The sequence below is a fragment of the Bos grunniens genome, chromosome 5, assembly GCF_055505025.1.
Source record: "Bos grunniens cultivar Pamir isolate PY7600 chromosome 5, Bosgru_T2T1.0, whole genome shotgun sequence".
Taxonomy (NCBI): domain Eukaryota; kingdom Metazoa; phylum Chordata; class Mammalia; order Artiodactyla; family Bovidae; genus Bos; species Bos grunniens.
In genome coordinates this window covers 94,966,489-94,990,919 of record NC_141169.1, presented here as the reverse complement: position 1 = coordinate 94,990,919, position 24,431 = coordinate 94,966,489, and the positions used below count along the sequence as shown (strand labels likewise).

The following is a 24,431-nucleotide window of genomic DNA, read 5'->3' as shown; positions in this document are numbered from 1 at the left end:
AATTCCATGGACTCTATAGCAAAGAGTTGGACACAATGGAGTGACTTTCACTTTCACTTTCATACTTGGGGCTAGTTCTTCCTGACTCACAGTTGCTTCAGTTTTGTGGACTAATTAGGTGCTTTTCCATCATGCAGTATCTCCCCTTTATTCTTATCTGCTTGACTGTTCATTTGAAGATGGGCAGTGGATGGAACATGTATTTCCATTTGGTTACAACAGCTATAAATATGAATGAGTAAGTCATAATGGTGATAGCCAACTTGGTCAAGAGTAGGATCCAGGATTAACTAGTGTCCATCCACAAGGCTACTACTACTACTTTATGAGTATCACTGTGATGATGACATATCTTCTTAATCACTATTTTCCTAAAGCTCCCCCGTTAGCATCTCTGCCAGCAGCTTAATTTCAGATCTTCCAAAAGATAAACTACTAGTATTTATCCTAGTGTCAGTGCTATATAAGATCGCATTCAGTTTCTTCACAGTTCACTTTGCAAGGTATGCATGAAGTTCTAAAGTGTCACTTATACTTTGGTCTGAACACTGATTTTTTTTAGCCTGAAATTCTTTGTTGAGATACTGACCAACTGAAATTTGTCTCCCTCCCTCTCTTCCTTCCTTCTTTCTCTGCTAGTGGCCACTGGCTTTCCAGCTGCACAGACTCATTTGAAAACACGATTAGAAGAGATAAGATTGGCCGTGGAAGATGGAGCTACGGAAATCGATGTGGTGATTAACAGGACCTTGGTGCTGACAGGCCAGTGGAAAGGTAAGGGCACGTGCTTACCCAAGGGACTCAGTCATTCCGTGGTCAGCCAGATGGCAAGGACCTGAAAAGAGGCAGCATGATTTGGAAGTCACTGTTCTAGATTACAAGTCGCTAGGTCAAAGGGTGAATGGAGGAGAAAACACGACTAAGACTGCTCATCCTTGTTGCTTATAACTCTGGGCAGATGCCCACCTGCATGAATTTTTTATATCTCTTTTAAGGAATCAGTTATTCCCAAGCAGTGAATTATTAACTTTTGCTCTATTCTCTGCTGTTTTGTTACTCAGTACAGTACAAAAATCACCCCGGGCAAGTATTTTATGCAGAGTTTATTTTAATATGCTGGAGGAAGCTTCCCTTTTTTATGTTAATCTTTGTGGATTTTGAGGATGTGGGATTATTGATTAGTTTATGAAGTCTATTTTTACTCCTGTTCTTGGACATAGCTCCTTTGGATTTTGTTCTGTATTCACCTTCAAGATTTGTGGTTTACTATCAAGTCAATTACAATAAGACATTGCCCAGTCCAGTAACAATTTGTTTCTTTTTTTAAGAGACTGATTTTACTTCTACGTTAAATATATTTTATATACTTAGAGATTTTTTTTTAAGTTAATAGACTATTTTTTAGGGCGGTTTTAAGTTACAGGAAAATTGAGCAGAAAGTATGCAGTTCCCATATACCTCCTGTGTGCGCCCCACTGCATACAGTTTCCCGTATCATTAACATCTTATATTATTGCAGTGTATATGTTAGAATAGCTGAAGCTGAACTAATAACATTGATAATTGCTTAATCAAAGGAGGTAGGATGTGCTCAATCATGTCAACTTTTCTGACCCCATGGACTGTAGCCCGCCAGGTTTTTGCAGACAAGAATACTGGAGTGGGGGTTGCCATTTCCTACTCCACAGGGATTGTTGATAGCTAAAATAAGTACAATTCTGTATTTAAAAAAAAAATCATTGTAATATGTAGCTTAATTGAAAATTTTTAATGAAATCATAGGATAAAATCAGAATAATGTATTGTCTCTTTAGCTATGTAGCTATCAAATAAATGGCATATTTTATTCTAATTACAAAGGGTAATTTGTAATTAATTAATTAAAATTAATTCCCACTGTTAATTAACTAGTAATAAAGGAAGTTGGTGTTCTACTTAATCTCCTCCCCTACAAATAACCCTTGATAACACTGCAATGCACAACTTTCCAAGCCATTTCCCCTTCATAGACACACATGCAATGCCTACTATTTTGTAAAGTTTAAAATAAATATTTTTTTAAAAAGTGAAAAAGTTAGAATTAAAAATAGGATCATGCTTAATGTATTTTCCCTTAACCTAACAGTTGGACTTGCCAATATCTCATAGGTATCTCTAGACTCTATCCATCAATCCATCTAGCTCATCTTCTGTAAATTCTAATTCCATTGTTTATTCACTAAAAATTGCTTTTGGTTAGGCAGCAACAAAGATTCAGTCAGTGGTTTAAATGCTCAGGGAGTTACTCTGTCATTTAATGTCTATGTTCACGCATAGTCACTTAGTCCTGTCTGCCTCTTTTGTGACCTCATGGACTGTAGGCCACCAGGCTCCTCTGTCCATGGGATTCTCCAGGCAAAAATACTGGGGTGGGTTGCCATGCCCTCTCCAGGGAATCTTCCTGACCCCATGATCGAACCCGTGTCTCCTGCATTTTCTGCATTGCCAGGCAGATTCTTTACCACTGAGCCACTTGGGAAGCCCCCTCATGTAAAGTCTAGGCCTAGGTATTTCAGGAGTATTGTGGCAGTCCCTCAGAGTTCTCAGAGACCTGAGCTTCTTTTACCTTCGGCTTCCAAAGATCATAGCATCTGATCTCAGCTTCAAGACCACTCCATTGTTTACAATGGCTTTTGAAGCTCCAGCCCTTACACTTGTCTCCCAGATGACAGGAAATAGGGACTTGTCCTGTCTCTCACACACCATCTTTGCTTACACCTCATGGCCCCGAATCAAATTCTGTGGTCAGGCTTGACTGCAAGTGAAGCTGGAAAATGTTGGCTTGGAACATTCACTATGTTTCCATTCATTCTTTATACGTTGGATGGTGCACATTTCTGTGCCTCAGTGGAAAGGAGTGAGGGAAATTCTGGTTCAGAAAGAGACTCTGCCACATGAGCTAAATAGGACGTGATCTTAAAAAACTTGACAGCAAAAGTTGAGGCGAGGGGACTTCCCTGGTGGTCCAGTGGCTAAGACTCTGCATTCCCAATGCAGGTGGCCCGAGTTTGATCCCTGGTCAGGGAACTAGATCCCACAGGCCGTAACTAAGCGATTGCACCACAGCTACTAAGGCCATGTACTCTAGAGTCCTCATGGCACAACTACAGAATCCAGTGCATTGCAACCAGAGAAGTCCTTGTGTTGCAATGAAGGCCCAGCCAAAATAAATAGATGAATTTTTAAAAAGTTGGGGCAAAGCAACAATAGCAACATTTAAATAAAAATATTTATGAAGTCAAAAGGCACAGCAGTCTGGACCATGAGCTATGGGGCAAGTTGTCTCAGAGATTTCTGTAGCCTCTGGGGAGCGTCACTGTATTCCAGGAGAATCCAGTCACTAGTATAGCAGTTCTGAGTGAAAGTGAAGGTCACTCAGTTGTGTCTGACTCTGTGACCCCATGGACTATACAGTCATGGAATTCTCTAGGCCAGAATACTGGAGTGGGTAGCCTTTCTCTTCTCCAGGGGATCTTTCCAACCCAGGGATCAAACCCAGTTCTCCCGCATTGCAGGCGGAAGCCCACAGCACTTCTGAAGGGTCTAGGGGAAAAGGTCAGGTTGTTCGCATTATCTGATACTCCTATCTGTACCCACCACCATTTTTAAACCCTTACCAAGTTTCAATATTTTTTTTTTCAGATTTTTGTTATTTATATGTTTGTCTTTTTTTGGCTCTGCTGGGTAATTGTTGCTTTTTTGTGGGCTTTTCCCTAGTGCAGCAAGCAGGGGCTACTCTTCATTGCAGTCATGGGCTTCTCACTGCAGTGGCTTCTCTTGCGGAGCATGGGCTTAATTGCCCTGAGGCATGTAGGATCTTCCTGGACCAGGGATTGAACCCATGTCCTCTGCATTGTCAGGCAAATTCTTAACCACTGGACCACCAGGGAAGTCCAGGTTTCAATTCTTGACAGTGCACAAATATCTTTTTGTGCTTTCGATTTTTGTTCCTTGTCTTATGGGTCACGTGTGCCTTGGGCATTTACAACCATCCTTAAATGGCTTATTTTAAGTAGATGTCCCTCGTCCCTATATATTAATTCTGCTTGTCTACTTCTTGTAATAGATTTCAGTTCAGATTTAAAGCTAGAGTAGGAAAAAAATAAGTATGCTTTATGTGCTAAGTTGCTTCAGTCATCTCTGACTCTGCAGCCCTGTAGACTGTAGCCCCCCAGGCTTCTCTCTCCATGGGATTCCTAGAGTGGGTTGCCATTTCCTCCTCTAGGGAATCTTGCTGACCCAAGGACTGAACCCTCGTCTCTTACATCTCCTGCAAAACTACTAGTGCAATTTAGAAATACACTCTGTGTCATTTAGTTGGATAAAAAAATGTATGCTCTTTATCTTTTATTAAGTAATTATAGACATAGAAGTATAGATTGTATTATAACTTGTGCTCCTGTCTTTAGAATACTACTAATTGGAAAATCAAATACAATAGGAGATGAGATTTGATGTAATTGGCTTTCCCTTAATGAAGCAGGAATGGTTGTTTTTAAGAACTGATAATTTCCCAATAACAGACATTCATGTAAAATATAATAACATATCTTTGTCCCAGACCATACTTTTCTATTAACTCTTTCTGTGGTGTTAATAACCTCTTGACCCCAAACAAATTGAAAAGAACCATTGAATACTAGAAATTTAATTCTAACTAGAAGCCTGCGAACGTCTTGGCCCTTTTTCACTGCAATATTTTGTCTTAATTTCAGTTCCAAATTTGATTACATATTGTGTTTTTCAGTGTCATGTTTTAATATTAGCTGTTTTCTAAAATATGAGCCTATCATCGATTTCTTGGAATTTGCTGATGAAGGCGTCTGTGAGGCTGTTAGACAGTCCAGTCTAGGTCCCTCTTCTCTTTGCACTAAGGTGTGGAGGACACTGGTTAAAAACCAAGAGAAAGAATCCCGTTTTTAAAACCTGGCCATTCAGAGTGTCTCTTCACCATTTCTCATGGTCACAGGGGTTCACAGTTTAGGATATGAACTCAGAGGGGAGATGTGAGAAGGACTTGTTATTCCTCTGCTTGGATTCACGTTGGTGGTCGTTGAAAATCTACTTCATCAGGACTTCCCCAGTGGTGCAGTAGTTAAGACTTCGCCTTTCAATGCAGGGGGTGTGGGTTCAATCCCTGGCCAGGGAGTTAAGATCCCACATGCATCGTGGCCAAAAAACCAAAACATAAAACAGAAGAAATACTGTAACTAATTCAATAAAGACTTTAAAAAATGGCCCATGTCAGAAAATTAAATAAAATCTCCTTCTTCAAACTTTTAACTTTTCCACCCACCTTGCATGCATGCTAAGTCACTTTAGTCATGTCCAACTCTGTTCGATTCTATGGACTGTAGTCCACCAGGCTTCATCTGTCCATGGGATTCTGACTGGAGTGGATTGCCATTTCCTTCTCCAGGGGATCTTCCCAACTCAGCAATCGAACCCGTGTCTCCTACATCTTCTGCCTTGGCCAGTGGGTGCCACCTGAGAAGCCCTCTACCACCTTGGGGCTCCTTAAGTCTTGTCCTTCTTACTACTTCTCAGAGAAAATACATCTGTTAGGCAGGAACTTCCTCAAGGTCCTTACATCCAATCTGCTTCCTTTTTCTTTCTCTTCTTCCTCCTGTGTCCACTTCCCCAGCTGCTTCTCAGAGCTCACTCCTCCCATCAGCATCCTAGCAGACATCCAAAAGTTCTTATGATTAAAAAAAAGAAGCCCACAGGCTCCATTCCTGCTCATCCCCAGCTGAGTCTCCCTTTCTGTTCTCCCTTTCATGGCTGAAATTCTTACAAGAGTTATGTTTACTTGTTCCCTTGAATCTGTTTTTCCCATGACACCAGTGGCCTCTTATTTTGCTGTCCCTGGGGATACTCTTTGGTCATTTAGTTTTGTGGTCCAGAAACAGTTGACACAAGGGACAGTTTCTTCCTGGAAACACTCTCTTGTCACGGCTTTGGTGATCCCGCTGTCTTCAGGTTTTCCTTCGTGTTTCTGATGCCTCCTGTGTCTTGTTGCAAGCTCCTCCACCTCCCCTGTCTTCACTGAAGTGTTTGTGGTCCTTGGGCTCTGTCCCAGAAAACTCAATTTCTCAGGCTCTGCACTGTTTTTTTTGGAACCTCCTGTCCACACTGATTTCGGCCATTACCTGTGCTGAGGACTAAACCTCCAGGGTGGGGGACCTGAGTCTGTCTGACTCGGGAACCTGCATTCCATTTCCCCACTAAAATGATTCCCCATGAAATGATGCTTTTCATTGATTAGTTTCCCTTGGACTGCAAGGAGATCCAACCAGTCCATCCTAAAGGAGATCAGTCCTGGGTGTTCATTGGAAGGACTGAAGTTGAAGCTGAAACTCCAGTACTTTGGCCATCTGATGCAAAGAGCTGACTCTTTTGAAAAGACCCTGATGCTGGGAAAGATTGAGGGCAGGAGGAGAAGGGGACGACAGAGGATGAGATGGTTGGATGGCATCACTGATGCAATGGACATGGGTTTGGGTGGAGTCTGGGAGTTGGTGATGGACAGGGAGGCCTGGCGTGCTGTGGTTCATGGGGTCACAAAGAGTTGGACACGACTGAGCAACTGAACTGAACTGATTGATTAGTTTCACTTAAGCAAACATTCAAAGTCAGTGAATCTGGGCTTCCCTGGTGGCTCAGTGGTAAAGAATCCACCTGCCAATGCAGGCAACAGGGGTTTGATCCCTGATCTGGGAAGATTCCATGCCATGGAGCAACTAAGCCCATGGGCTACAACTACTGAGCCTGTGCCCTAGAGCTCGGGAGCCGTAACTACTGAGCCCGTGTGCCCTAGAACCCAAGCTTCGCAACAGGAGAAGCCACCACAGTGAGAAGCCCTCCCACTGCAACTAGAGAGTAGCCCCTGCTTGCCATGACTAGATAAAAGCCAGTGTAGCGACTAAGACCCAGCACAGCCTAAAAAAATCAGTGAATCTTCACCATAGCAGAGAATCCAGCCATTTTAGAAATCCATTAAAATATTTTCATTTCCCTGACTTTATTTACTTGTTCTATTAAATACAGCTTATTTATGTCTAGGTCATTCATAACGGTTGTATCAGTGATTACAGGCACCTCATTTGATTTGGCTTTGCTCTATTGCACTTCACAGATTTTTACAAACTGAAGGTTTGGGGCAACCTTGAGTTGAACAAGTCTGTAGGCACTGTTTTCCCAACAGCATTAGTTCGCTTCATGTCTCTGGGTCACATTTTGGAAATTCTTACATTATTTCAAACTTTTTCATTATTATTATTATATGATGGTGATCTATGACCAGTAGTCTTTGATGTTACTGTTACACAAGGATTGTGACTTACTGAAGGCTCAGATGATGGTTAGCATTTTTTAGCAGTAAAGTATTTCTTCCTTTAAGGTATGTACACTGTTTCATTCAGACATAATGCTACTGTACACCTAATACACTACAGTATAGCATAAGCATAACTTTGCATGCACTGGGAAACCAAAAATGTCACGTGACTCATTTTATTCTGTTACTTGGTTTATTGTGATGGTTTGAAACTGAACCAAAGTATCACTGAGGTCAGCCTGTGTATTATTCTGGAACACAGTGATGCTCTCAGGGGCTGAAGTCTGGGAGATGACTTGCCCCATAGCTAATGGCCCCATAGCTGATGGTCCCGTAGCTGATGGCTCCATAGCTAATGGTCCAGGCTGCTGTGCCTTTTTTTTAGACTTCATATATCTTTTTACTGAAACATCTTTGCTATTGTTGTTGTGCCTGGTCCTTTGCTATTAGGCTTTTTACTGTCAGCTCGTTTCACTGTCCTTCCCTCACTCCTTTCCATCTGGGCAGAGAAATGGACACCATCTAACTTATTGCTCGTGACAGTTGTTCTGACTGGGTAGGATGTGGAATGTCTTGCTGGTTCTCAGACCTTCTCATGTTATTTGCCTCAGCTCCCTGCCTCACAGAATCCAGGACATCCCCCAATTATGTGTACTGTCAGAATTGGGGGCTGGATTTAGGGAGGAGTAGAGTCTACACTGAAAGTCACTCCGGATCATTTGGATTCCACAGTCCACACCCCCACCCCCACCCCACCCTGCCGCCCAGCCATCCCATATATTCCTAAGGAGAAGCACTAACTTGGAGCAACTTTTTTTTTTTTTTTTTTTAAACATGCTTCTAGTTCTTGATTCTGTATAGTTTAGGCATGCGTGCTCAGTTGTGTCTGACTCTGCGACCCTGTGGACTGTAGCCACCAGGATCCTCTGTCCATGGGATTCTCCAGGCAAGAATACTGGAGTGGGTTGCCATTTCCTCCTCCAGGGGATCTTCCTGCATCTCTTGCATTGGCAGGCGGGTTCTTTACCACTGGTACCACTTGGGAATTAGGTGCTGCATAATTGAAGCATTATTGAATTTGCATATTCATTAATTAATACAAATCATATTTCCCATGTGTTTGTTGTTTATTGAGCCTGGTTCTGCAGTTGGCTGTAAACAGGAGGCTTAAGGAACAGTGTTACTCTGTTGAGTTTAGCCAGAAAGACATCTACTTCTGTGCTCTTGGGAGGCTAGTTCTCCTCTCCCTGAGAAGACTCTGCCTTAGGTGAAGAGAGTAGTTATCCTGTGCTGGACCCAGAGAGAGGTGGAGTCAGCCAGCCAGATGAGCCAACCATCATTGGAGTCACAGTCAGGCCCAGAAAGTACCCAGGACAAATATACTGTGGAGTAAGAAGGGTGGGGTGCTTCCCAGGTGGCGCTAGAGGTAAAGAACCCACCTGCCATTGCAGGAGATATGAGACAGGAGGTTTGATCCCTGATTTGGGCAGATCCCCTGGAGGGGGGCATGGCAACCCACTCAGTATGCTTGCCTGGAGATTCCCATGGACAGAGGAGTAATTCATAGCATCGTAAATAGTAGGACACAACTGAAGCGACTTAGCATGCACACAAGCAAGAAGGTGGGGGATTGCTCCAGGAGACTGGAAATCTTAGGGTCTTTGCAAGGTCTTTGCATTAGACAAACCCTGGTTGGAATCCTGGTGCTATTGTTAGTAGCTGTTTGCTCTCAGATAAATCACTTAGCCTCTCTGTACCTTCTGTTCCTTTTCTGTAAAACAGGCATAGTGGCATCTGCTTCATGGGGTTATATTAGTAATAGAGATTAAATTAGATGATGTCCATAAATTGGTCATCCTCTTGCTTGGCCCAGATGAATCTCTCCATGCCCACTGTGGTTTCCTCTCTCTCCCGCTCCTCCTGAGGAAGGTAGTATGTTGCCAAGGGAAGTAACGACATAGCAGAAGCATCGAGTTGATGAAGAAGAATTCTAAAGACGTAGGTTTTAGTATTTATCATTTAGCTAATTTACACCTGGTCAGTGAGCACTTCTCTTCTGTCTGCCTCCCTCCATTTAAATAAGCGACCAGGGACTTCCCTGGCGGTCCGGTGGTTAAGACTGTGCTTCCAAGCTTCCAGTACAGGGGATGCTAGTTCAATCCCTGGTTGGGGAGCTAAGATACCACATGCTGTGCAGTGGGGCCAAAAAATCAACTAATAAATTAAGTTACTAGTGAGGGGATAAGACATAAGGGTTTTCTACGGGTGTTCCCAGCTATAATGGCCTGTGATTTTGTATTTGGTGGTGTTCCTTGTCTGTGTGTAATATTCCCATGATAAGTCCTTGTAATACGGCATTTTTTAATGATGATATTGAGGTTGACACCTCAGTTGCATTCCTTAAACAGTTCTTTGAAGAAAGAATTCACCAGAAGAGGTTCATCACATCATAAATCTTATTGAGCAGGTTTTGAAAATTAAATGCATTCCATGCTCTGTAAATATACAGAGGTTTTCAATTTTTTAAAACTTTTTTATGACCTCTCTCTGCTGCATATATTTACCTAATATATTACCAGTGACATGGAGAGACTATCAGATTCAAGCATCTGCCAGGACCTAGAGCTGGTGTTAACTAGTTTTTGAAAACCCATTCCACACTGAAGCATGAGCAGGTAGTGGGGTTTAGCCACTAAGTTGTATCCGACTCTTGAGACCCCGTGGACTATAGCCCGCCAGGCTCCTCTGTCCATGGGATTCCCCAGGCATGAATATTGCAGGGGATTGCCATTTCCTTCTCCAGGGGGTCTTCCTGGCCCAGGGATAGAACCAGCATCTCCTGTATTGCAGGCAGTCTCCTGCATTGCAGGTGGATTCTTTACCTACTGACTCACCAGGGGCTCCCTGGTGACTCCAAAGGTGGCTGCGTCTGGGATATTTTTCCAGCATTATGTGTTCAGAATCACATCTGGGATTATCGTTTGTCTTCTGTATCCACAGCCTCACATGCCTTATACACTGCTCAGTTCCATTGTTTTGCAGTTGTTTATTATTTTTTTCTTTTACTTGTTTGTTTATTCAGCTGCGTTGTCTTAGTGGCAGTGTGGGATCTTTGTTGAGGTGCACAGAGTGTGTCTAGTTATGACCTGTGCACTTAGTTGCTCCAAGCCATGTGGGATCTTAATCTTAGTTCCCCAACCAGGAATCATACCCTCATTCCTTACATTGCAAGGCAGGTTCTTAACCACTGGACCACCAGGGAAGTCCCTACCCTGTTTGGTTCTTCAGCTCTCCTAAACTTGGTTTGTGGAGTATATGCTTCAAGATTCTCAGGAGCTTTAGGATGGTACAATTTATTTTTCTTATTTGCTTAGTTTTACAAAAGAAGGGTGGTAGAAAGACTATCTCCTAAAAGAAGTTAGGGTTTTTCTTTGTTTTGTAGAGCTGTTAATCATAATATCTTATGAGAAAAGCAATCTCTAAATCTATAGACACTTTTTTGGGGAGGAATCACATAATCTATAACCTGGGCTTTCTGTTTTGAGGGTTGTTTATAACAGAAACCCTCTGGAGATACTTACGACTGCTGTATGCTTTTATGGTTTTTGTTTTTATGCTATGATTCTTCAAAACTTCAAATACTATTGACAAAAATGTGTGTGTTTTATCTCTTGTAGGTTGTTATTTTACTACCTAGTGTTTTAGCTCATCTCTGTTTTAGTCTTTCAAGATTAATTAGTTGCCTTAGTGGATGAAAACTGTTCTTGAACGTTCTGTGACTTTCTTAGATTAGAAGGTTGCTGTGTAATTTTATATTAAGTGTTTTACTGTACATATAATTATCTTAAGAGTGATTTTCAGGCCACTCTTGCACAGTGTTGAACATCTTTCTGGTACTCAAAAAATAATTGCTTAGATATGTTCGTTAACAATTATTTTTAAGTGCCTTTGAATAGCATGAAATATAAAGGGAAATCTACTTTATGGCTTTTAGATGGGCGATACAGTCTTTAAACACTTGGGTTCTTAACTTCAATCATAATTTCTATACACGAAAGCTTTACTAACAGTTTTCTGTGTCTATGTGCTTTTGTGCTCAGTCTCTCAGTCGTGTCCAATTCTTGGCAACCCCACGGGCTGTAGCCTGCCAGGCTTCTCTGTCCGTGGGATTTCCCAGGAAAGAATACTGCAGTATTGGCAGAAATGGCAGTTTCCTCTTCCAGGGGATTTTCCAGACCCAGGGTTCGAACCTGTGTCTCCTGCATTGACAGGCAGATTCTTTACCACTGAGCCATTTGGCTAGCCCTTTTCTAAGTCTACAGTAGTACTTTTTCCAGAAAGCTTAACAGGTTGCCAGCAGCCTCAAGATGAAGAATCTGTTTTCCTTTTAGGTAGGAGCTGGAGAGGAAGAAGAGACTTTTAGATGGACAAAAGTTGAATTCTTGAGATGCAAGTTCCTGCTGGCACAGGGAGCCAGCGGCCACCTTGTTTTGGATGCTCTTTAAAACCAATGCAGCTCTTTAAAACCTCCGTCCCCTTGGGTCAGCATCCGAGCCTTTCCCAGAGTGGCTGAATTATCTAAATCCTACCATGGACCACTCCACTGGCTCAGCCCCACTTGTTTCTCCCGCTGGCAGGGACAAGCAGAAGGTCAGGTTATGACCTCCATGTCTTCTCCTCAGTGCGGCAGCAGTAGGAGGGACAAGTGGGGACAGACAGGAGACCACGCCTCTGCTGGTTGTGCCGTTGTATTGATTAAGCATCTGCAATGTAATCCATCTTGGGTTTCTAGTACACCCACTTTTGCTACTCCTGAAAACCTCATTATAAGTCAAAACATTTATTATCAGGTTTCTTAATGTGACATCACTCTGCCAGCCACCGCTCTGGTGTGTGCATTTTGTTAAATTTTGCATTATTCTGAGTAATTTGAGTAAAAGTCGTGGTATTTGAATTCCATTTTCATTTGTCAGTCATCTTTTATAATAGCTTTCCAAATTATTATTTTTCTGATACATGCAAGAATTGTTCTTTTTTTTTAAATGGGGAATTTTCAGTTTCTGTAATGTTTGAATTTTTAACAGTGAATGTGTATTATGAGAATGTGAGCAGAAAAATTAATAAATGCTTTAGGGAACAAGGTCATGATATATTCAGAGATTTAACCATAAAGGGGTTTACTGAAGTATTGTTTTTAAGAGCAAATAATGTGAAACTTTGACTATGCAGTAATAGATGGTTGAATACATTGTTTATGACCATGCAGTGGAAGATTATGCAGCCATTAAAAATTGTTCTACAGACATGAATTTGGAAAGATGTCTATGATATACCAAAGGGAAGAAAAGCAGGTTACAAAATAATATGTACCGTATATAATCACACATTAAAAAAAAAAAAAAAAACAGTAGAATAGTTGGTAGGTTCAAAAGCCCTCCCGTGAGAAAACTACCTGGATGCTAAATAAACTATCAACAGTATAGCAAATGTATCTTTTTTAACTTTTATTTTTTAATAATTTACAACTTACAGAAAGTTTACAAAAATAGCACACAAAACTCCCATTTATTCTTCACTCAGATTCCCCAGTTATAAAATTCTACCCCATTAAAATTTTTGCCTTCCCTCTTTCTCTGTCTATACATGTATGCAGAGAGAGAGATAAATAGATATGGATATATTTTTTCTGAATTATTTGAGATTAAGTTGCTGACCTGTTGGGGGCCAGAGTGAGGTACTCCGCCCGTGACAAAGGTCATGAGGAAGGAGGCTCGACATACGCAAAGGCGGGATCGAGCCTCAGGAGTCCCCCTGGAACTCCTCGAGCATCTACCCCCATAACCAGAGCCTGCCTACTTTACTACTTTGTGCTCTTACCTACATCTCTGACTTTACAGGGGGCTGTCCCCCACCACCTCTTTTGGAGAAGGAGTTAACCTAGAGATCCAGTTAATAATAATTCCTGGGCGTGATAAGACTGTTTTAACCTACAAACTCCTCTGAAGGTTCTCTAGCCTGCCTGACAGGCTCGTCCGGCCACATGTGATCGCTCACAGCCTCCCAACCGTGAGAGGCACAAGATGCTTTAAACCTTCTAAAAACAGGTTCCTTAGAAAAGTTAGAAAACTATTAGTATAAGTATAATGGGCTAATTAGAAATTGTGTTGGTGAAGGGTTTTTCATTTGTTGAGCCAATGTTTGTTGCTAAGTCTCCATATCCCCTGCCCTTACACACATTAATGAATATATAGAAGAAATAAGTATTAACCTTTGATATTAATCACGTTAGACCTTAGGCTAAGTAAATTCTTTCCTTAACTAAAACCCACTACACCCTCACCCTGTAGGAATGTAACTTTACTTGGGTGGCGTCTGTTTTGAGAATAATCAGCCCTGGAGAAATAAGTGTCCTGACTGACTGACCGCTGTCACAAGGAGAGGGTCGTAAATTGTCAGCAGGCCCCCCTGGCCAGAAGATGATGTAACACCCCTAAGACCTCTGTATACATTTGTGTGAAGCACCTGACTTTAATAAAAGTCAGGACTGCTGTCCCCACGTGACTTTTGTATAACATCTTAGTGTATAAAAACAGACTCTGGAAAATAAAGACTTGGGATCAGTTTCTCGAAATACTGGTCTCCCCATGTCGCTCTCTCTCTCACTCTGGTTGAGTCTCCATCTGGAGCGCGGAACCCACCATGCTTACTAATTATGCCTGGGCTTCTAAGATCCGACCGGGGAGGCCTCAGTGTCTCCTCTCCTTCGGGAGAACGGAAGGACGCCTGCGGCCTACGTAAGTGGTGCAAACTTCTTGTCTTGAAGTTTTATTGGTCTCCCGCGTAAACCAAGCTACTCAGCCTCTTTTCTCCACTGAATTTTCCTACTGAGCTATCCTTATTCTATTACTCTTTATATCTTTAATTAATATCTAATTGAAGCTATTGTATCCTGATCCTCGCCTATGCCGTCTCTCCTTCGAATACCCTGGATCAGCCGGGGCTGGTCCCCGGCACTGACCTATTGATATATTACTATTAAGTACTTCAGTGTGAATTTCCTAAAAACAAGGACACTCATATGAAGCCACAGTAAACCATCAAAATCAGGAAATTAACATTATTGTCATTAATGTTACCATTAAATCTCCTGCATCTTCTGCACTGGCAGGCAGATTCTTTACCACTGAGCCACCTGGGAAGCTCACATGTCTCTTTAGGCTTCTTCAATCGGGAATAGTCCTCAATCTTTTCTCGTGTTTGAAGAATTGAGGTCTATTTTGTCAAGTGTACCTCAGTCTGGGTGTGTTAAATGTTTTTTCATGGTTAGATTCACATTAGGTTTGTTTTTTTTTCCCATCACATTAGGTATTTTTGATAGGACCACCCTAAAGTTTTGCTCTGTTCTTCTCAATGTCCTCTGCTTTCAGGAGTCCCGAAATGTTGATCTGTTCCATGATTGATGGTGTTACACTTTTACTTGGCTAAGATGGTTTCTGTCAAGTTTCTCCATTGTAAAATTAATAAATATTTTGTATTTTAGTAAGTATTTAACATCCACTATGAATGGAGATATGGTTAATAGCCTGTTCTTCATCTAACTTTTACTCAGTAGTTTTAAGTGTTCATTGGTAATTCTTCAGTTATACTCTGATAGTTGGCAAATGGTGATTTTTTTCTGATTCCATCATTTCTTTTATACTCATTAGTTAGCATTACCTTCTTCTCCCTCCCTTTCTTCTTCTCTTCAAGAACTCATAGATGCCTGTTTTTTTCCAATTGGTTATAATCCATTACTATCATTATTTATTCTGGTACTCAAATTGTCCCAGATTTGGCAGATGGGAGCTGCTTCAAATTAGCTCCTCTGCCCTTTTGACATGTTTTTGTTATTCTTTAAGACCTTCTTTACATTTATTTGGGCTTCCCTGGTGGCTCAGACGGTAAAGCGTCTGCCTGCAATGCGGGAGACCCGGGTTCGATTCCTGGGTTGAGAAGATCCCCTGGGGAAGGAAATGGCAACCCGAGTGGGGTTTCCAGCACTCTTGTCTGGAAAATCCCATGGACGGAGGAACCTGATAGGCTACAGTCCATGGGGTCGCAGAGTAGGACACGACCGAGCAACTTCACTTTCACTTTCACTTCAGTTCAGTTCAGTTCAGTTCAGTCGCTCAGTCGTGTCCGACTTTTGCGACCCCATGAATCGCAGCACGCCAGGTCTCCCTGTCCATCACCAACTCCCGGAGTTCACCCAGACTCACGTCCATCGAGTCAGTGATGCCATCCAGCCATCTCATCCTCTGTCGTCCCCTTCTCCTTTTGCCCCCAATCCCTCCCAGCATCAGAGTCTTTTCCAATGAGTCAACTCTTCACATGAGGTGGCCAAAGTACTGGAGTTTCAGCTTTAGCATCATTCCTTCCAAAGAAATCCCAGGGCTGATCTCCTTCAGAATGGACTGGTTGGATACATTTATTTAAAAGATATTTCGGGCATATTTTTAGCTTTCTCTGCCCCAGGGTTGGAATCAGCCACTTTCCCAAGGAGCTTTGCTTGTTTTCACTGAAGGTTGGTGTTTAGAAACCAAGATCTGGGTGCTACAGGGTGCTCATTGCTACAAGGTTGCTGCTGTTTCCATGCCTTCTCAGGGGACAGATCTACGAAATACATAAATGTATACAATGCACACCTATAAAGATACATACAGCTCTATCTATCCGTAATGTTAGGAAAGATTGAAGGCAAGAGGTGAAGGGAGAGACAGAGGATGAGATGGTTGGATGGCATCACCGACTCAATGGACATGAGTTTGAGCAAGCTCTGGGAGATAGTGAGAACAGGGAAGTCTGGCGTGCTGCAGTCTATGGGGTCACAAAGAGCCGGACACAACTGGGCGACTGAACAACAACAGTAATAAGTTAGACATCTCTTCTGGTGCCCCAAAGAGATTGTATCTTAGGTTCTTTAGGAAATGTGGATCATAGTGTCCTCTGCTTTTTGTTTATTTGTTTATTTATGACTGCACTGGGTCTTTGTTGTTGCACATAGGCTTTCTCTAGTTGTGAGGAGTCGGGGGCTATCCTTTGGTGCTGCCCGCAGTCTTCTCATATAAATCCAGGCTGTCAGAGCACCCACACTATTGTCCATTATACCATACTTCCCAGTGTAGATGTGTTATACTGGAGTCATAGATTGAAGACTAATAAACCAATTCTGATGATCCCATGGACTGCACCCTGCCAGGCTCTTCTGTCCATGGAATTCTCCAGGCAAAAATACTGGAGTGGGTTGCCATGCCCATCTTCAGGGGATCTTCCCGACCCAGGGATCGAACCTGGGTCTTCCACATTGCAGGCAGATTCCTTCCTGTCTGAGCCACCAGGGAAGCCCCATGGTTAAGCTGAAAAGGGGTTTATTATTTATTATTAGGAGGATCTGGGGTAGCTTACTGAATCAGTGGGAAGCTGAGAAGCAGGCTTGGAACACAAGCAGGACCATGAAGACTGGGGAGCAGAGAATAAGCCAGATGTGTCACAGAAAGAGTTTGGTTACAAGACCAGTGCTGTTGCTGCTGCCACTGGCCAGCGTGGGTACCATGCTGGCTGGTGACCACCCTGGACTCTTGGATCTACTGCCATTGCTGGTGTTGCATTACTGATGAAAATCTCTAACTGTCCTTCATCTTTGTATCACTCAGTAAAATTCAAAGGATTATGTAGAAGCATTCCTTTGATGGAGCCCAGACCTCACTTTGGGCTTCCCAGCTGGTGCTTGTGGTGAAGAATCTGCCGGTCAGTGCAGGAGACAGAAGAGGCTCGGGTTTAGTCCCTGACTTAGGAAGATCTCTAGAGGAGGGCATGGCAACCCACTCCAGTATTCTTGCCTGGAGAATCTCATGGACAGAGGAGCCTGGTGGGCTACAGTACATAGGGTTGCAAAGAGTTGGACACAACTGAAGCAACTTAGCACAGAACACACAGACTGCATTTTAAAAAGAGCAGATTTGGTATGCTTTCTGATTTAACTGTCCTGGTAGACTCTGGGCAGAATGGTAACAGAAACAAATAACAGCTTTCCCAGTGTTGATCTTTAAAGATGTAAGATACTTTTTCAGTTAACCTTGATTCTGTTATGTGATGAAACAGGTCAGTAACATAATTTAAGGAATTGGCAATTAAAGAATTAGAAGGCACTTGTTGCATATTGGTTAAATCCAGTGAAACTCAGAGTGACCATTTTTGGTTCATTCTGTTTGGGTCATGGATTAAAAAGCAAGAATTCCAGGTGGCTGATAACTGAGTCATAAAATACATCTGGGTTTTCTGGTTAATTTTAACTGTAGGTAAAGAACTTCAGTGGATATTAAAGGATAATATATTTTAGAAAAAGGCTGGTGATTTTGCTTGTAAATATGCTCAGGATCAATGTTTTAAGAATTTTGTTATACAGGCCAAAGTTCCCTTTCACAAATGCTGTAACAAAATATTTTCATGCCTTATCTGATGGCTCACTGAATGTAAGCGGTAATGCATATAACAAAATTTCAGTGTAGTACAAAAAGTTGGGTCAGGCCATGAACCAAGATTTGGCTTTTATCAACACTTAGTGGAAATTCATTTTGCTAGAATTCTGAACTTAATGATTAAACTTTTTGAATGCTTACAATAAGCCAGGTGATGCACAAAGTTTTGTGTGTGTGTATACCTATCTATTTGTATATATCTTATCTTTTAATCCTCAAATAACCTACAAAATAAATATTATTATTGATAGTTTAAGGCTAGAACTGAGGCTGGGAGAAATAACTTGCCTAAGGTCACACAGAAAGTGTTGGAGTTGAGTTTTAAGTCCACATTTGTTTGACCCTTGAGATTGCTCATTGTACTAGGAAGAAAAATCCTTAATTAGATCACAACTTATCTCCAGATTATCATTCTTGAATACTTAGCTCAAGAGGTTTCCTTGTCACTAGTTCTTAGAGGACAGCTTTCTATTTTCAAGAACTGTCATTCCATCCAAGATTCACTCTCTGAGTTAAAAGAATATAAATTGTTACTCCACATCGTCTTTTGCTGTTTGTCCTAGTCTTGCACGTTGTTGGATGTGTGGGTGATATGATTTTCTCATGGTTTAGGTGCGACACGCAGGGTAAGGTGGGCAGTGTGGCATCTCAGGTCATTTCTGATACTCACAACTACCGACTGTTAGGAATTTGTAAAAATATTCCGCCCTTTCTTGCAAAAACCGTGAATACCTCTTGGGAGCAACAAACATTGTTCTTTCCCATGCATCTTGTGATAGAATCCTTGGTGCTGCAAGTTAAGTTTGGGTTTTCTAAAATTGAGAAGACAAGTTTTGTTCCATCTTTATCTTTCATGGTTTGGGGACTTGCCTGGTTGTCCAGTGGTTAGGACTCCATGCTTCCCCTTCAGGGGGCGTGGGTTCCATCCCTGGTTGGGGAACTAAGATCCTGCATGCTGTCTGGCATGGCGCGTATCACCCCTCAAAAATAAAAACACCAAAAACTTGAGTGGTTTGGCTTAGTTTTCTGACTCAAGACTGGTTTTTAGTCTTTTATAAGTACTTTAGAAAACCTGTGGATTATACAACTCTCATTTTAGCATTGAAAATGCTTCTCCTAACCCTAATGTTTATTATTACCCTAATCCTGGTAGTGTAGCAATAACTGAAGTTCAGGAAATGAGATATAGCCACCCTGATGCAGGGTAAGGGCTTGGTGTTATTGGTAATAGACAGTCTTAAATAATTTTTCAGAATTTTAATACTCATTATACTGTACTGATTTTGCTTGCTAATATTCTGTTACTTTGAATATGAAATGTTTCCCCCTCAATTTAATTTTATTGGGTATAATGGGCTTTGAGGGTATATATGTGTGTATGTGTATAAAATAAATATATATATATTTTCAATTCAGGTGCTTTATGAATGCTATATGGAGCTCTAGAAGGCAAATGTGGTACTGGGGTCAGAGGTTAATAGATTCAAAGCTGCATCTCTGAATTCCTCCACAGCTGAATTTGTGTATAAACACCCATCACTCCCTGTCTAGGCTCAACGCTTTTTAGTCTGATATATCGGTGGCGCTAGTGGTAAAGAACCTGCCTGCCAATGCAGGAGATGTAAGAGACACAGATTTGATCCCTGGGTTGGGATGATCCCCTGGAGGAGGGCACAACAACCCACTCCAGTATTCTTGCCTGGAGAATCCCACAGACAGAGGAGCCTGGCAGGCTATGGTCCATAGGGTTGCAGAGTCAGACATGACTGAAGTGACTTAGCACACATGCATGCATAGACAAATACCCTGGCAGAGAGTGGGGCAAAATGTTATGTCTTTATTTTCATTAGCAGAGCTCTCAGGAAAGGCCTGCTTTATATTCCAACAGGAGAACTTATTATATGTGAATGGGAGAATTCAAAAGGACTGGAGGATTTTTTTTTCTTTAGTTTGCAAAGTGATACACCCCTGTATATGTCGTAGATGAATTTCTTTTTTTCTCCTAAGTAACCATCCTATGGAAGCAGTAGAAATTATTTGTAATTTGCATGTCTTTATAATGATACTTTAAAAACTCTGTGGCTTGGAACCTGGGGCCAGGGCATAGAAACTGTTTCATGGTTGCAAACAAAGGAGTTCCTTAGAACAGGAGGGGAACTGCAACAGAATGCTTGAGGCAATATTAAATTGGGGTGATTTTTTAGAAAGTGACAAATGGTTTATGTTTCCTAAGTCTGAGATGGGTTCTACCAGTTCTAAATGGCTGCCAAGTTATGTTATCACTTGCCGGCTTTGTAACGGCCTCAATTATTTCCTTCCTCAGCCCTGTATGATGAGATTCGTCAGTTTCGCAAGGCCTGTGGGGAGGCTCATCTCAAAACCATCTTAGCCACAGGAGAACTTGGATCTCTCACCAACGTCTATAAAGCCAGTATGATAGCCATGATGGCAGGTAAGCGTTTTATATTGAAATGATGGTATATATTGAATGGATGCTTTTAAGAGAAATTGGTAAGACGAAGCATTTGGCTATTAACTGAAAGTGCTAACCACTTGCGGAAAAGGCAATGGCAACCCACTCCAGTACTCTTGCCTGGCAAATCCCATGCATGGAAGAGCCAGGTGGGCTGCAGTCCATGGGGTCGCTAAGAGTCAGACATGACTGAGTGACTTCACTTTCACTTTTCACTTTCATGCATTGGAGAAGGAAATGGCAACCCATTCCAGTGTTCTTGCCTGGAGAGTCCCAGGGACAGGGGAGCCTGCTGGGCTGCTGTCTGTGGGGTCGCACAGAGTTGGACACGACTGAAGTGACTTAGCAGCAGCAGCAGCTAACCACTTGGAGGATTTTTTTTTTTTTTGTGGGAGGGGTCAGCTATTTTATGAATACACGTGCAGTGGGAAATGGTCACAAACTTGGCTTTCTTCCACGTTTTTGTGTGGCGTTTCATCACTGCATTATCCTTGTAAGGCAGTAGATGGCTCTCTTGTTAGTGAATTGCCTTCTGCGTTAGTCTTTGATTATTCATTCATCAACATATGTTAGACAGGAATTTCTTTAACTCTGACTTATTCCTCTCTGTGAATTTAAGTGTTTGATTTTTTTCAGACATCCATATCCATCCTGTCTAAGGCAGCCTGAGCTTTTGTCTGTGTTTTATTTTTTTTCTTCTTAAATTTAGGGCAGTGTCATTGTTTTGTTTTTTGTTTTTTTTTGAAATGTAGCTTGACTCAGTCTTTGTTTTCACAAACAGCAGGTCTAGCTATTCATACACCCAAGCTTGACACTGATTGCTTTTTCTCACCTTCGTAGGAATCAGGGAATCAGTCTTGAGAGTTTTGTTTTTCGCTGTATTTCATACATTCTTTCCATCCTGTGTGCTGCTATCTTAGGCCACTGTCATTCCCCACATGGATCACTTCAACGGTCTTCTAACTAGTTTCCCAGTCTCTGCTTCTGTCCCCTTTCAATCTGTTCTCCACACTGTTGCCAGAATGATCTCTCAGGAATGCTAATTGGGTTGTGGTACTGCTTGTTTAAAATCCATCGGTGGCGGCCCTTCGTTTTCCAGATACAATATAAATTCCTTCAGCTTGGCTTTGATAAAGGTCCTTCCCAAGACCCTGCCTGAGCCTCCTCGGCCGCCTCCTTTTCATATGTGGGGCTCCATGGAGTTACCTGCCGTGCCCTGCAGGTGGTGCAGGATCTTCTGTTGTGCACAGACTGTAGCTCTCGTTCAGGGGCTCAGTAGTTGCGGCATCATGCTGGCTTTCTCAGAGAAGGCAATGGCAACCCACTCCAGTACTCTTGCCTGGAAAATCCCATGGATAGAGGAGCCTGGTAGGCTGCAGTTCATGGGGTCGCTAGGGGTTGGACACGCCTGAGTGACTTCACTTTCACTTTTCACTTTCATGCATTGGAGAAGGAAATGGCAACCCACTCCAGTGTTCTTGCCTGGAGAATCCCAGGGATGGGGGAGCCTGGTGGGCGGCTGTCTGTGGGGTCGCACAGAGTCGGACATGACTGAAGCGACTTAGCAGCAGCAGCAGCAGCAGCTGGCTTTCTGGTTATGGCACATGGGCTCCAGAGTACACGGCTCAGTAGTTGCTCCCCCTGGGCTTAGTTGCTCTGCAGCATGTGAGATCTTAGTTCCCCAGCCAGGGATCAGACCCTCATCCCCTGCATTGCAACGTGGATTATTAACCACTGGACCACCAGGGAAATGCTCCCCATAGAGGTTTATTGAAACCTCTGTCAGATAACTTACTATACCATGATGGAGTGTTGCATCTTTAGCTGCCCTACTAGTGGCTCCATGTTTGGATGAATATACGTGACTTCTCGTTTCTTAAATTTGGGCCTCTATTGCAGTCACCCTCTAGATTTTTCTACTCATGTACTTTTCATTAAAGACTCTCTCAGACCTAGCGTGGTTCCCTGGAATTGTACTGAAAATTAGCTGACCAGGCATTAATGAAGCTGTTGCTCTGGTTTGCTGCTGTATCCAAAAGATCTCTGCTCTGCTTATTTTATTTAGAGTGAAATCTCTGAAAACCTAAGGATAGGGAAGAATGGAACATTGTAACGAATGGGTCATCAGTTATATTGGTATTCCAAAGGTCCTCAGTGATAGATGCTGGAACCCTCAGGTGCCTGGGGAAAGCCCATTGGAGTCTTAGGTAGACAGGTGGCCTCCCTTTTCATGCTCCTAGAAACAGGACCAGGGAGTTAGCCCAGAATGGCGTGATCCAGGTCACAGTGAAAGTGTATTCATTCTGGGTGAGCAAGCCAACCCTGTACCTATTGCTTAAAGAAAGGAACATTATTAGGTCCTCATGCTTGGACACGTCTGTTCCACCCTCCACTCCACCCTTTGCATCCACAGACAGAAATGTGACTGGAAACATGCTGTCACCTGTCTCTTCCTTTTGGCTTGTATCCCTGTCCATTTTGTTTATCTACTTCAGTTTTTCATCTGATCAGTGTCTGATACTGTGAGTGATGGAACTAGTATTTGTGATGTGCTTTACTAGATACTTCAAAATTATGTTCCTTCACCTTCACACCAGCCCTGTAGCTGATGAAGAAACTTGAGATGGAGGGACTTGCCTAGGGTCCCAAAGCTAACTGAACATATAAGTCATTATTTGAACCCAAGTGTTCTGGCCTCACGTGTATCGCTTTTTCAGTTTTAACTCACCTGTCTCCCAAGGCACTGTGCCAGACCTTATCATGAATTAAAGGCAGTCTTTGTGAGATGTATATGAAAGCATCTAGCACTTCCTGACCCACAGGTTTTGCTTCTCATTCTGTTACGGAGCTATATAATAGAAATGAAGTAGTTTTTGGAAAATTTTTTAAATGAAATATGTGGACTGCCTTTGTTCCCCATTGACGTCAGGTCCACTCTTTTTAACCTTCTGCTCCAGGTGCAATAACTGGTCTGATTTTATCACCATGGATTAGCTTTGCCAGTTTTAGAATATTATACTTATACAGTATGTACTCTTCCGTGTTTTTTCACCTACATGCCCTGAGGTGTAATACCTGTGAGATCCATTCACGTCATTCTGTGTATAAGAAGTTTGCTTGCTTGTTTTTCATTGTACAAATATAGGAGTTGCTGAATTTATTGATACAAGGTGCTTAGAATAGTCTCTTACTAGTCTGATGTCTGTAGGGTCCGTAGTTATATCTCCTTTTTTATTCCCAGTATCAACCATTTTTGTTTTCTTTCCTGTTGTTGTTGTTCTTTGTTTTGTTTTGGTAGAAAATATAGTCTTGCTAGGGATCTGCCAGTTTTATTAATCTTTTCAAAGAACCAATATTTTGCTTTTTTTGCTTTATCATTCAGTTAAAAATGTTTTCTAATTTTTCTAGTTGTTTAGAATGTTATTGGAGTGTTATTTAGTATGAAATGTTTAATTTCCAAATATTTTATGTTTCTATGGATATCATTATTACTGACTTAAAATTTAAAATTCTTTTATGCTCAGAGAATACCCATTTTAAGAATCTTTTGCCTTTTGTAATTAATGAGATTTATTTTATACCCCATTTTATGGTGTATTTAAGTATCTGCTTCAAGTGCACTGAAAAATGTGTCATTTATTTGCCAATGTCAGTCGTAATGTTCTGTAAATGTCAATTAACTCAAGTTGGTTTGTCACATTTTTTAGATCTGATTTTGTTTCATTTTATTTTGGTCTACTTGTTCTATCAATTTATTAATATCAAAGATTTCTGATCACTGATCACCATAACAAATATAATAGTAATGAACACTTTTGAAACATTTCAAGAATTACCAAAACATGGCACAGAGACTTGAAATGGTACTGATAGACTTACTTGATGAAGGGTTGCCGCAAACCTTCAATTTATAGAAAATGCAGTATCTGTAAAGTGTAATAATGCAAAGCACAATAAAATGAGGCATACCTATATTCCTCTTTACACTTCATTTGTCACAAATATAAAAACCTCAGAGCAGTTCCATTTATACCCTCATTAGTCCCCAGAATTATTTTACTATTCT

General features: G+C 41.8%; 1 protein-coding gene across 1 annotated transcript in view; it reads left to right on the top strand.

Moving 5' to 3' along the window:
• DERA (deoxyribose-phosphate aldolase) overlaps window positions 1-24,431 on the top strand; it is a 119,281-nt gene that overhangs the window by 43,207 nt on the left and 51,643 nt on the right. Inside the window, exons 5-6 of the mRNA XM_086404077.1 lie at window positions 640-774; window positions 20,216-20,344. Of these exons, the coding sequence (XP_086260203.1) occupies window positions 640-774; window positions 20,216-20,344 (264 nt within the window). The remainder of the gene's footprint in view (window positions 1-639; window positions 775-20,215; window positions 20,345-24,431) is intronic.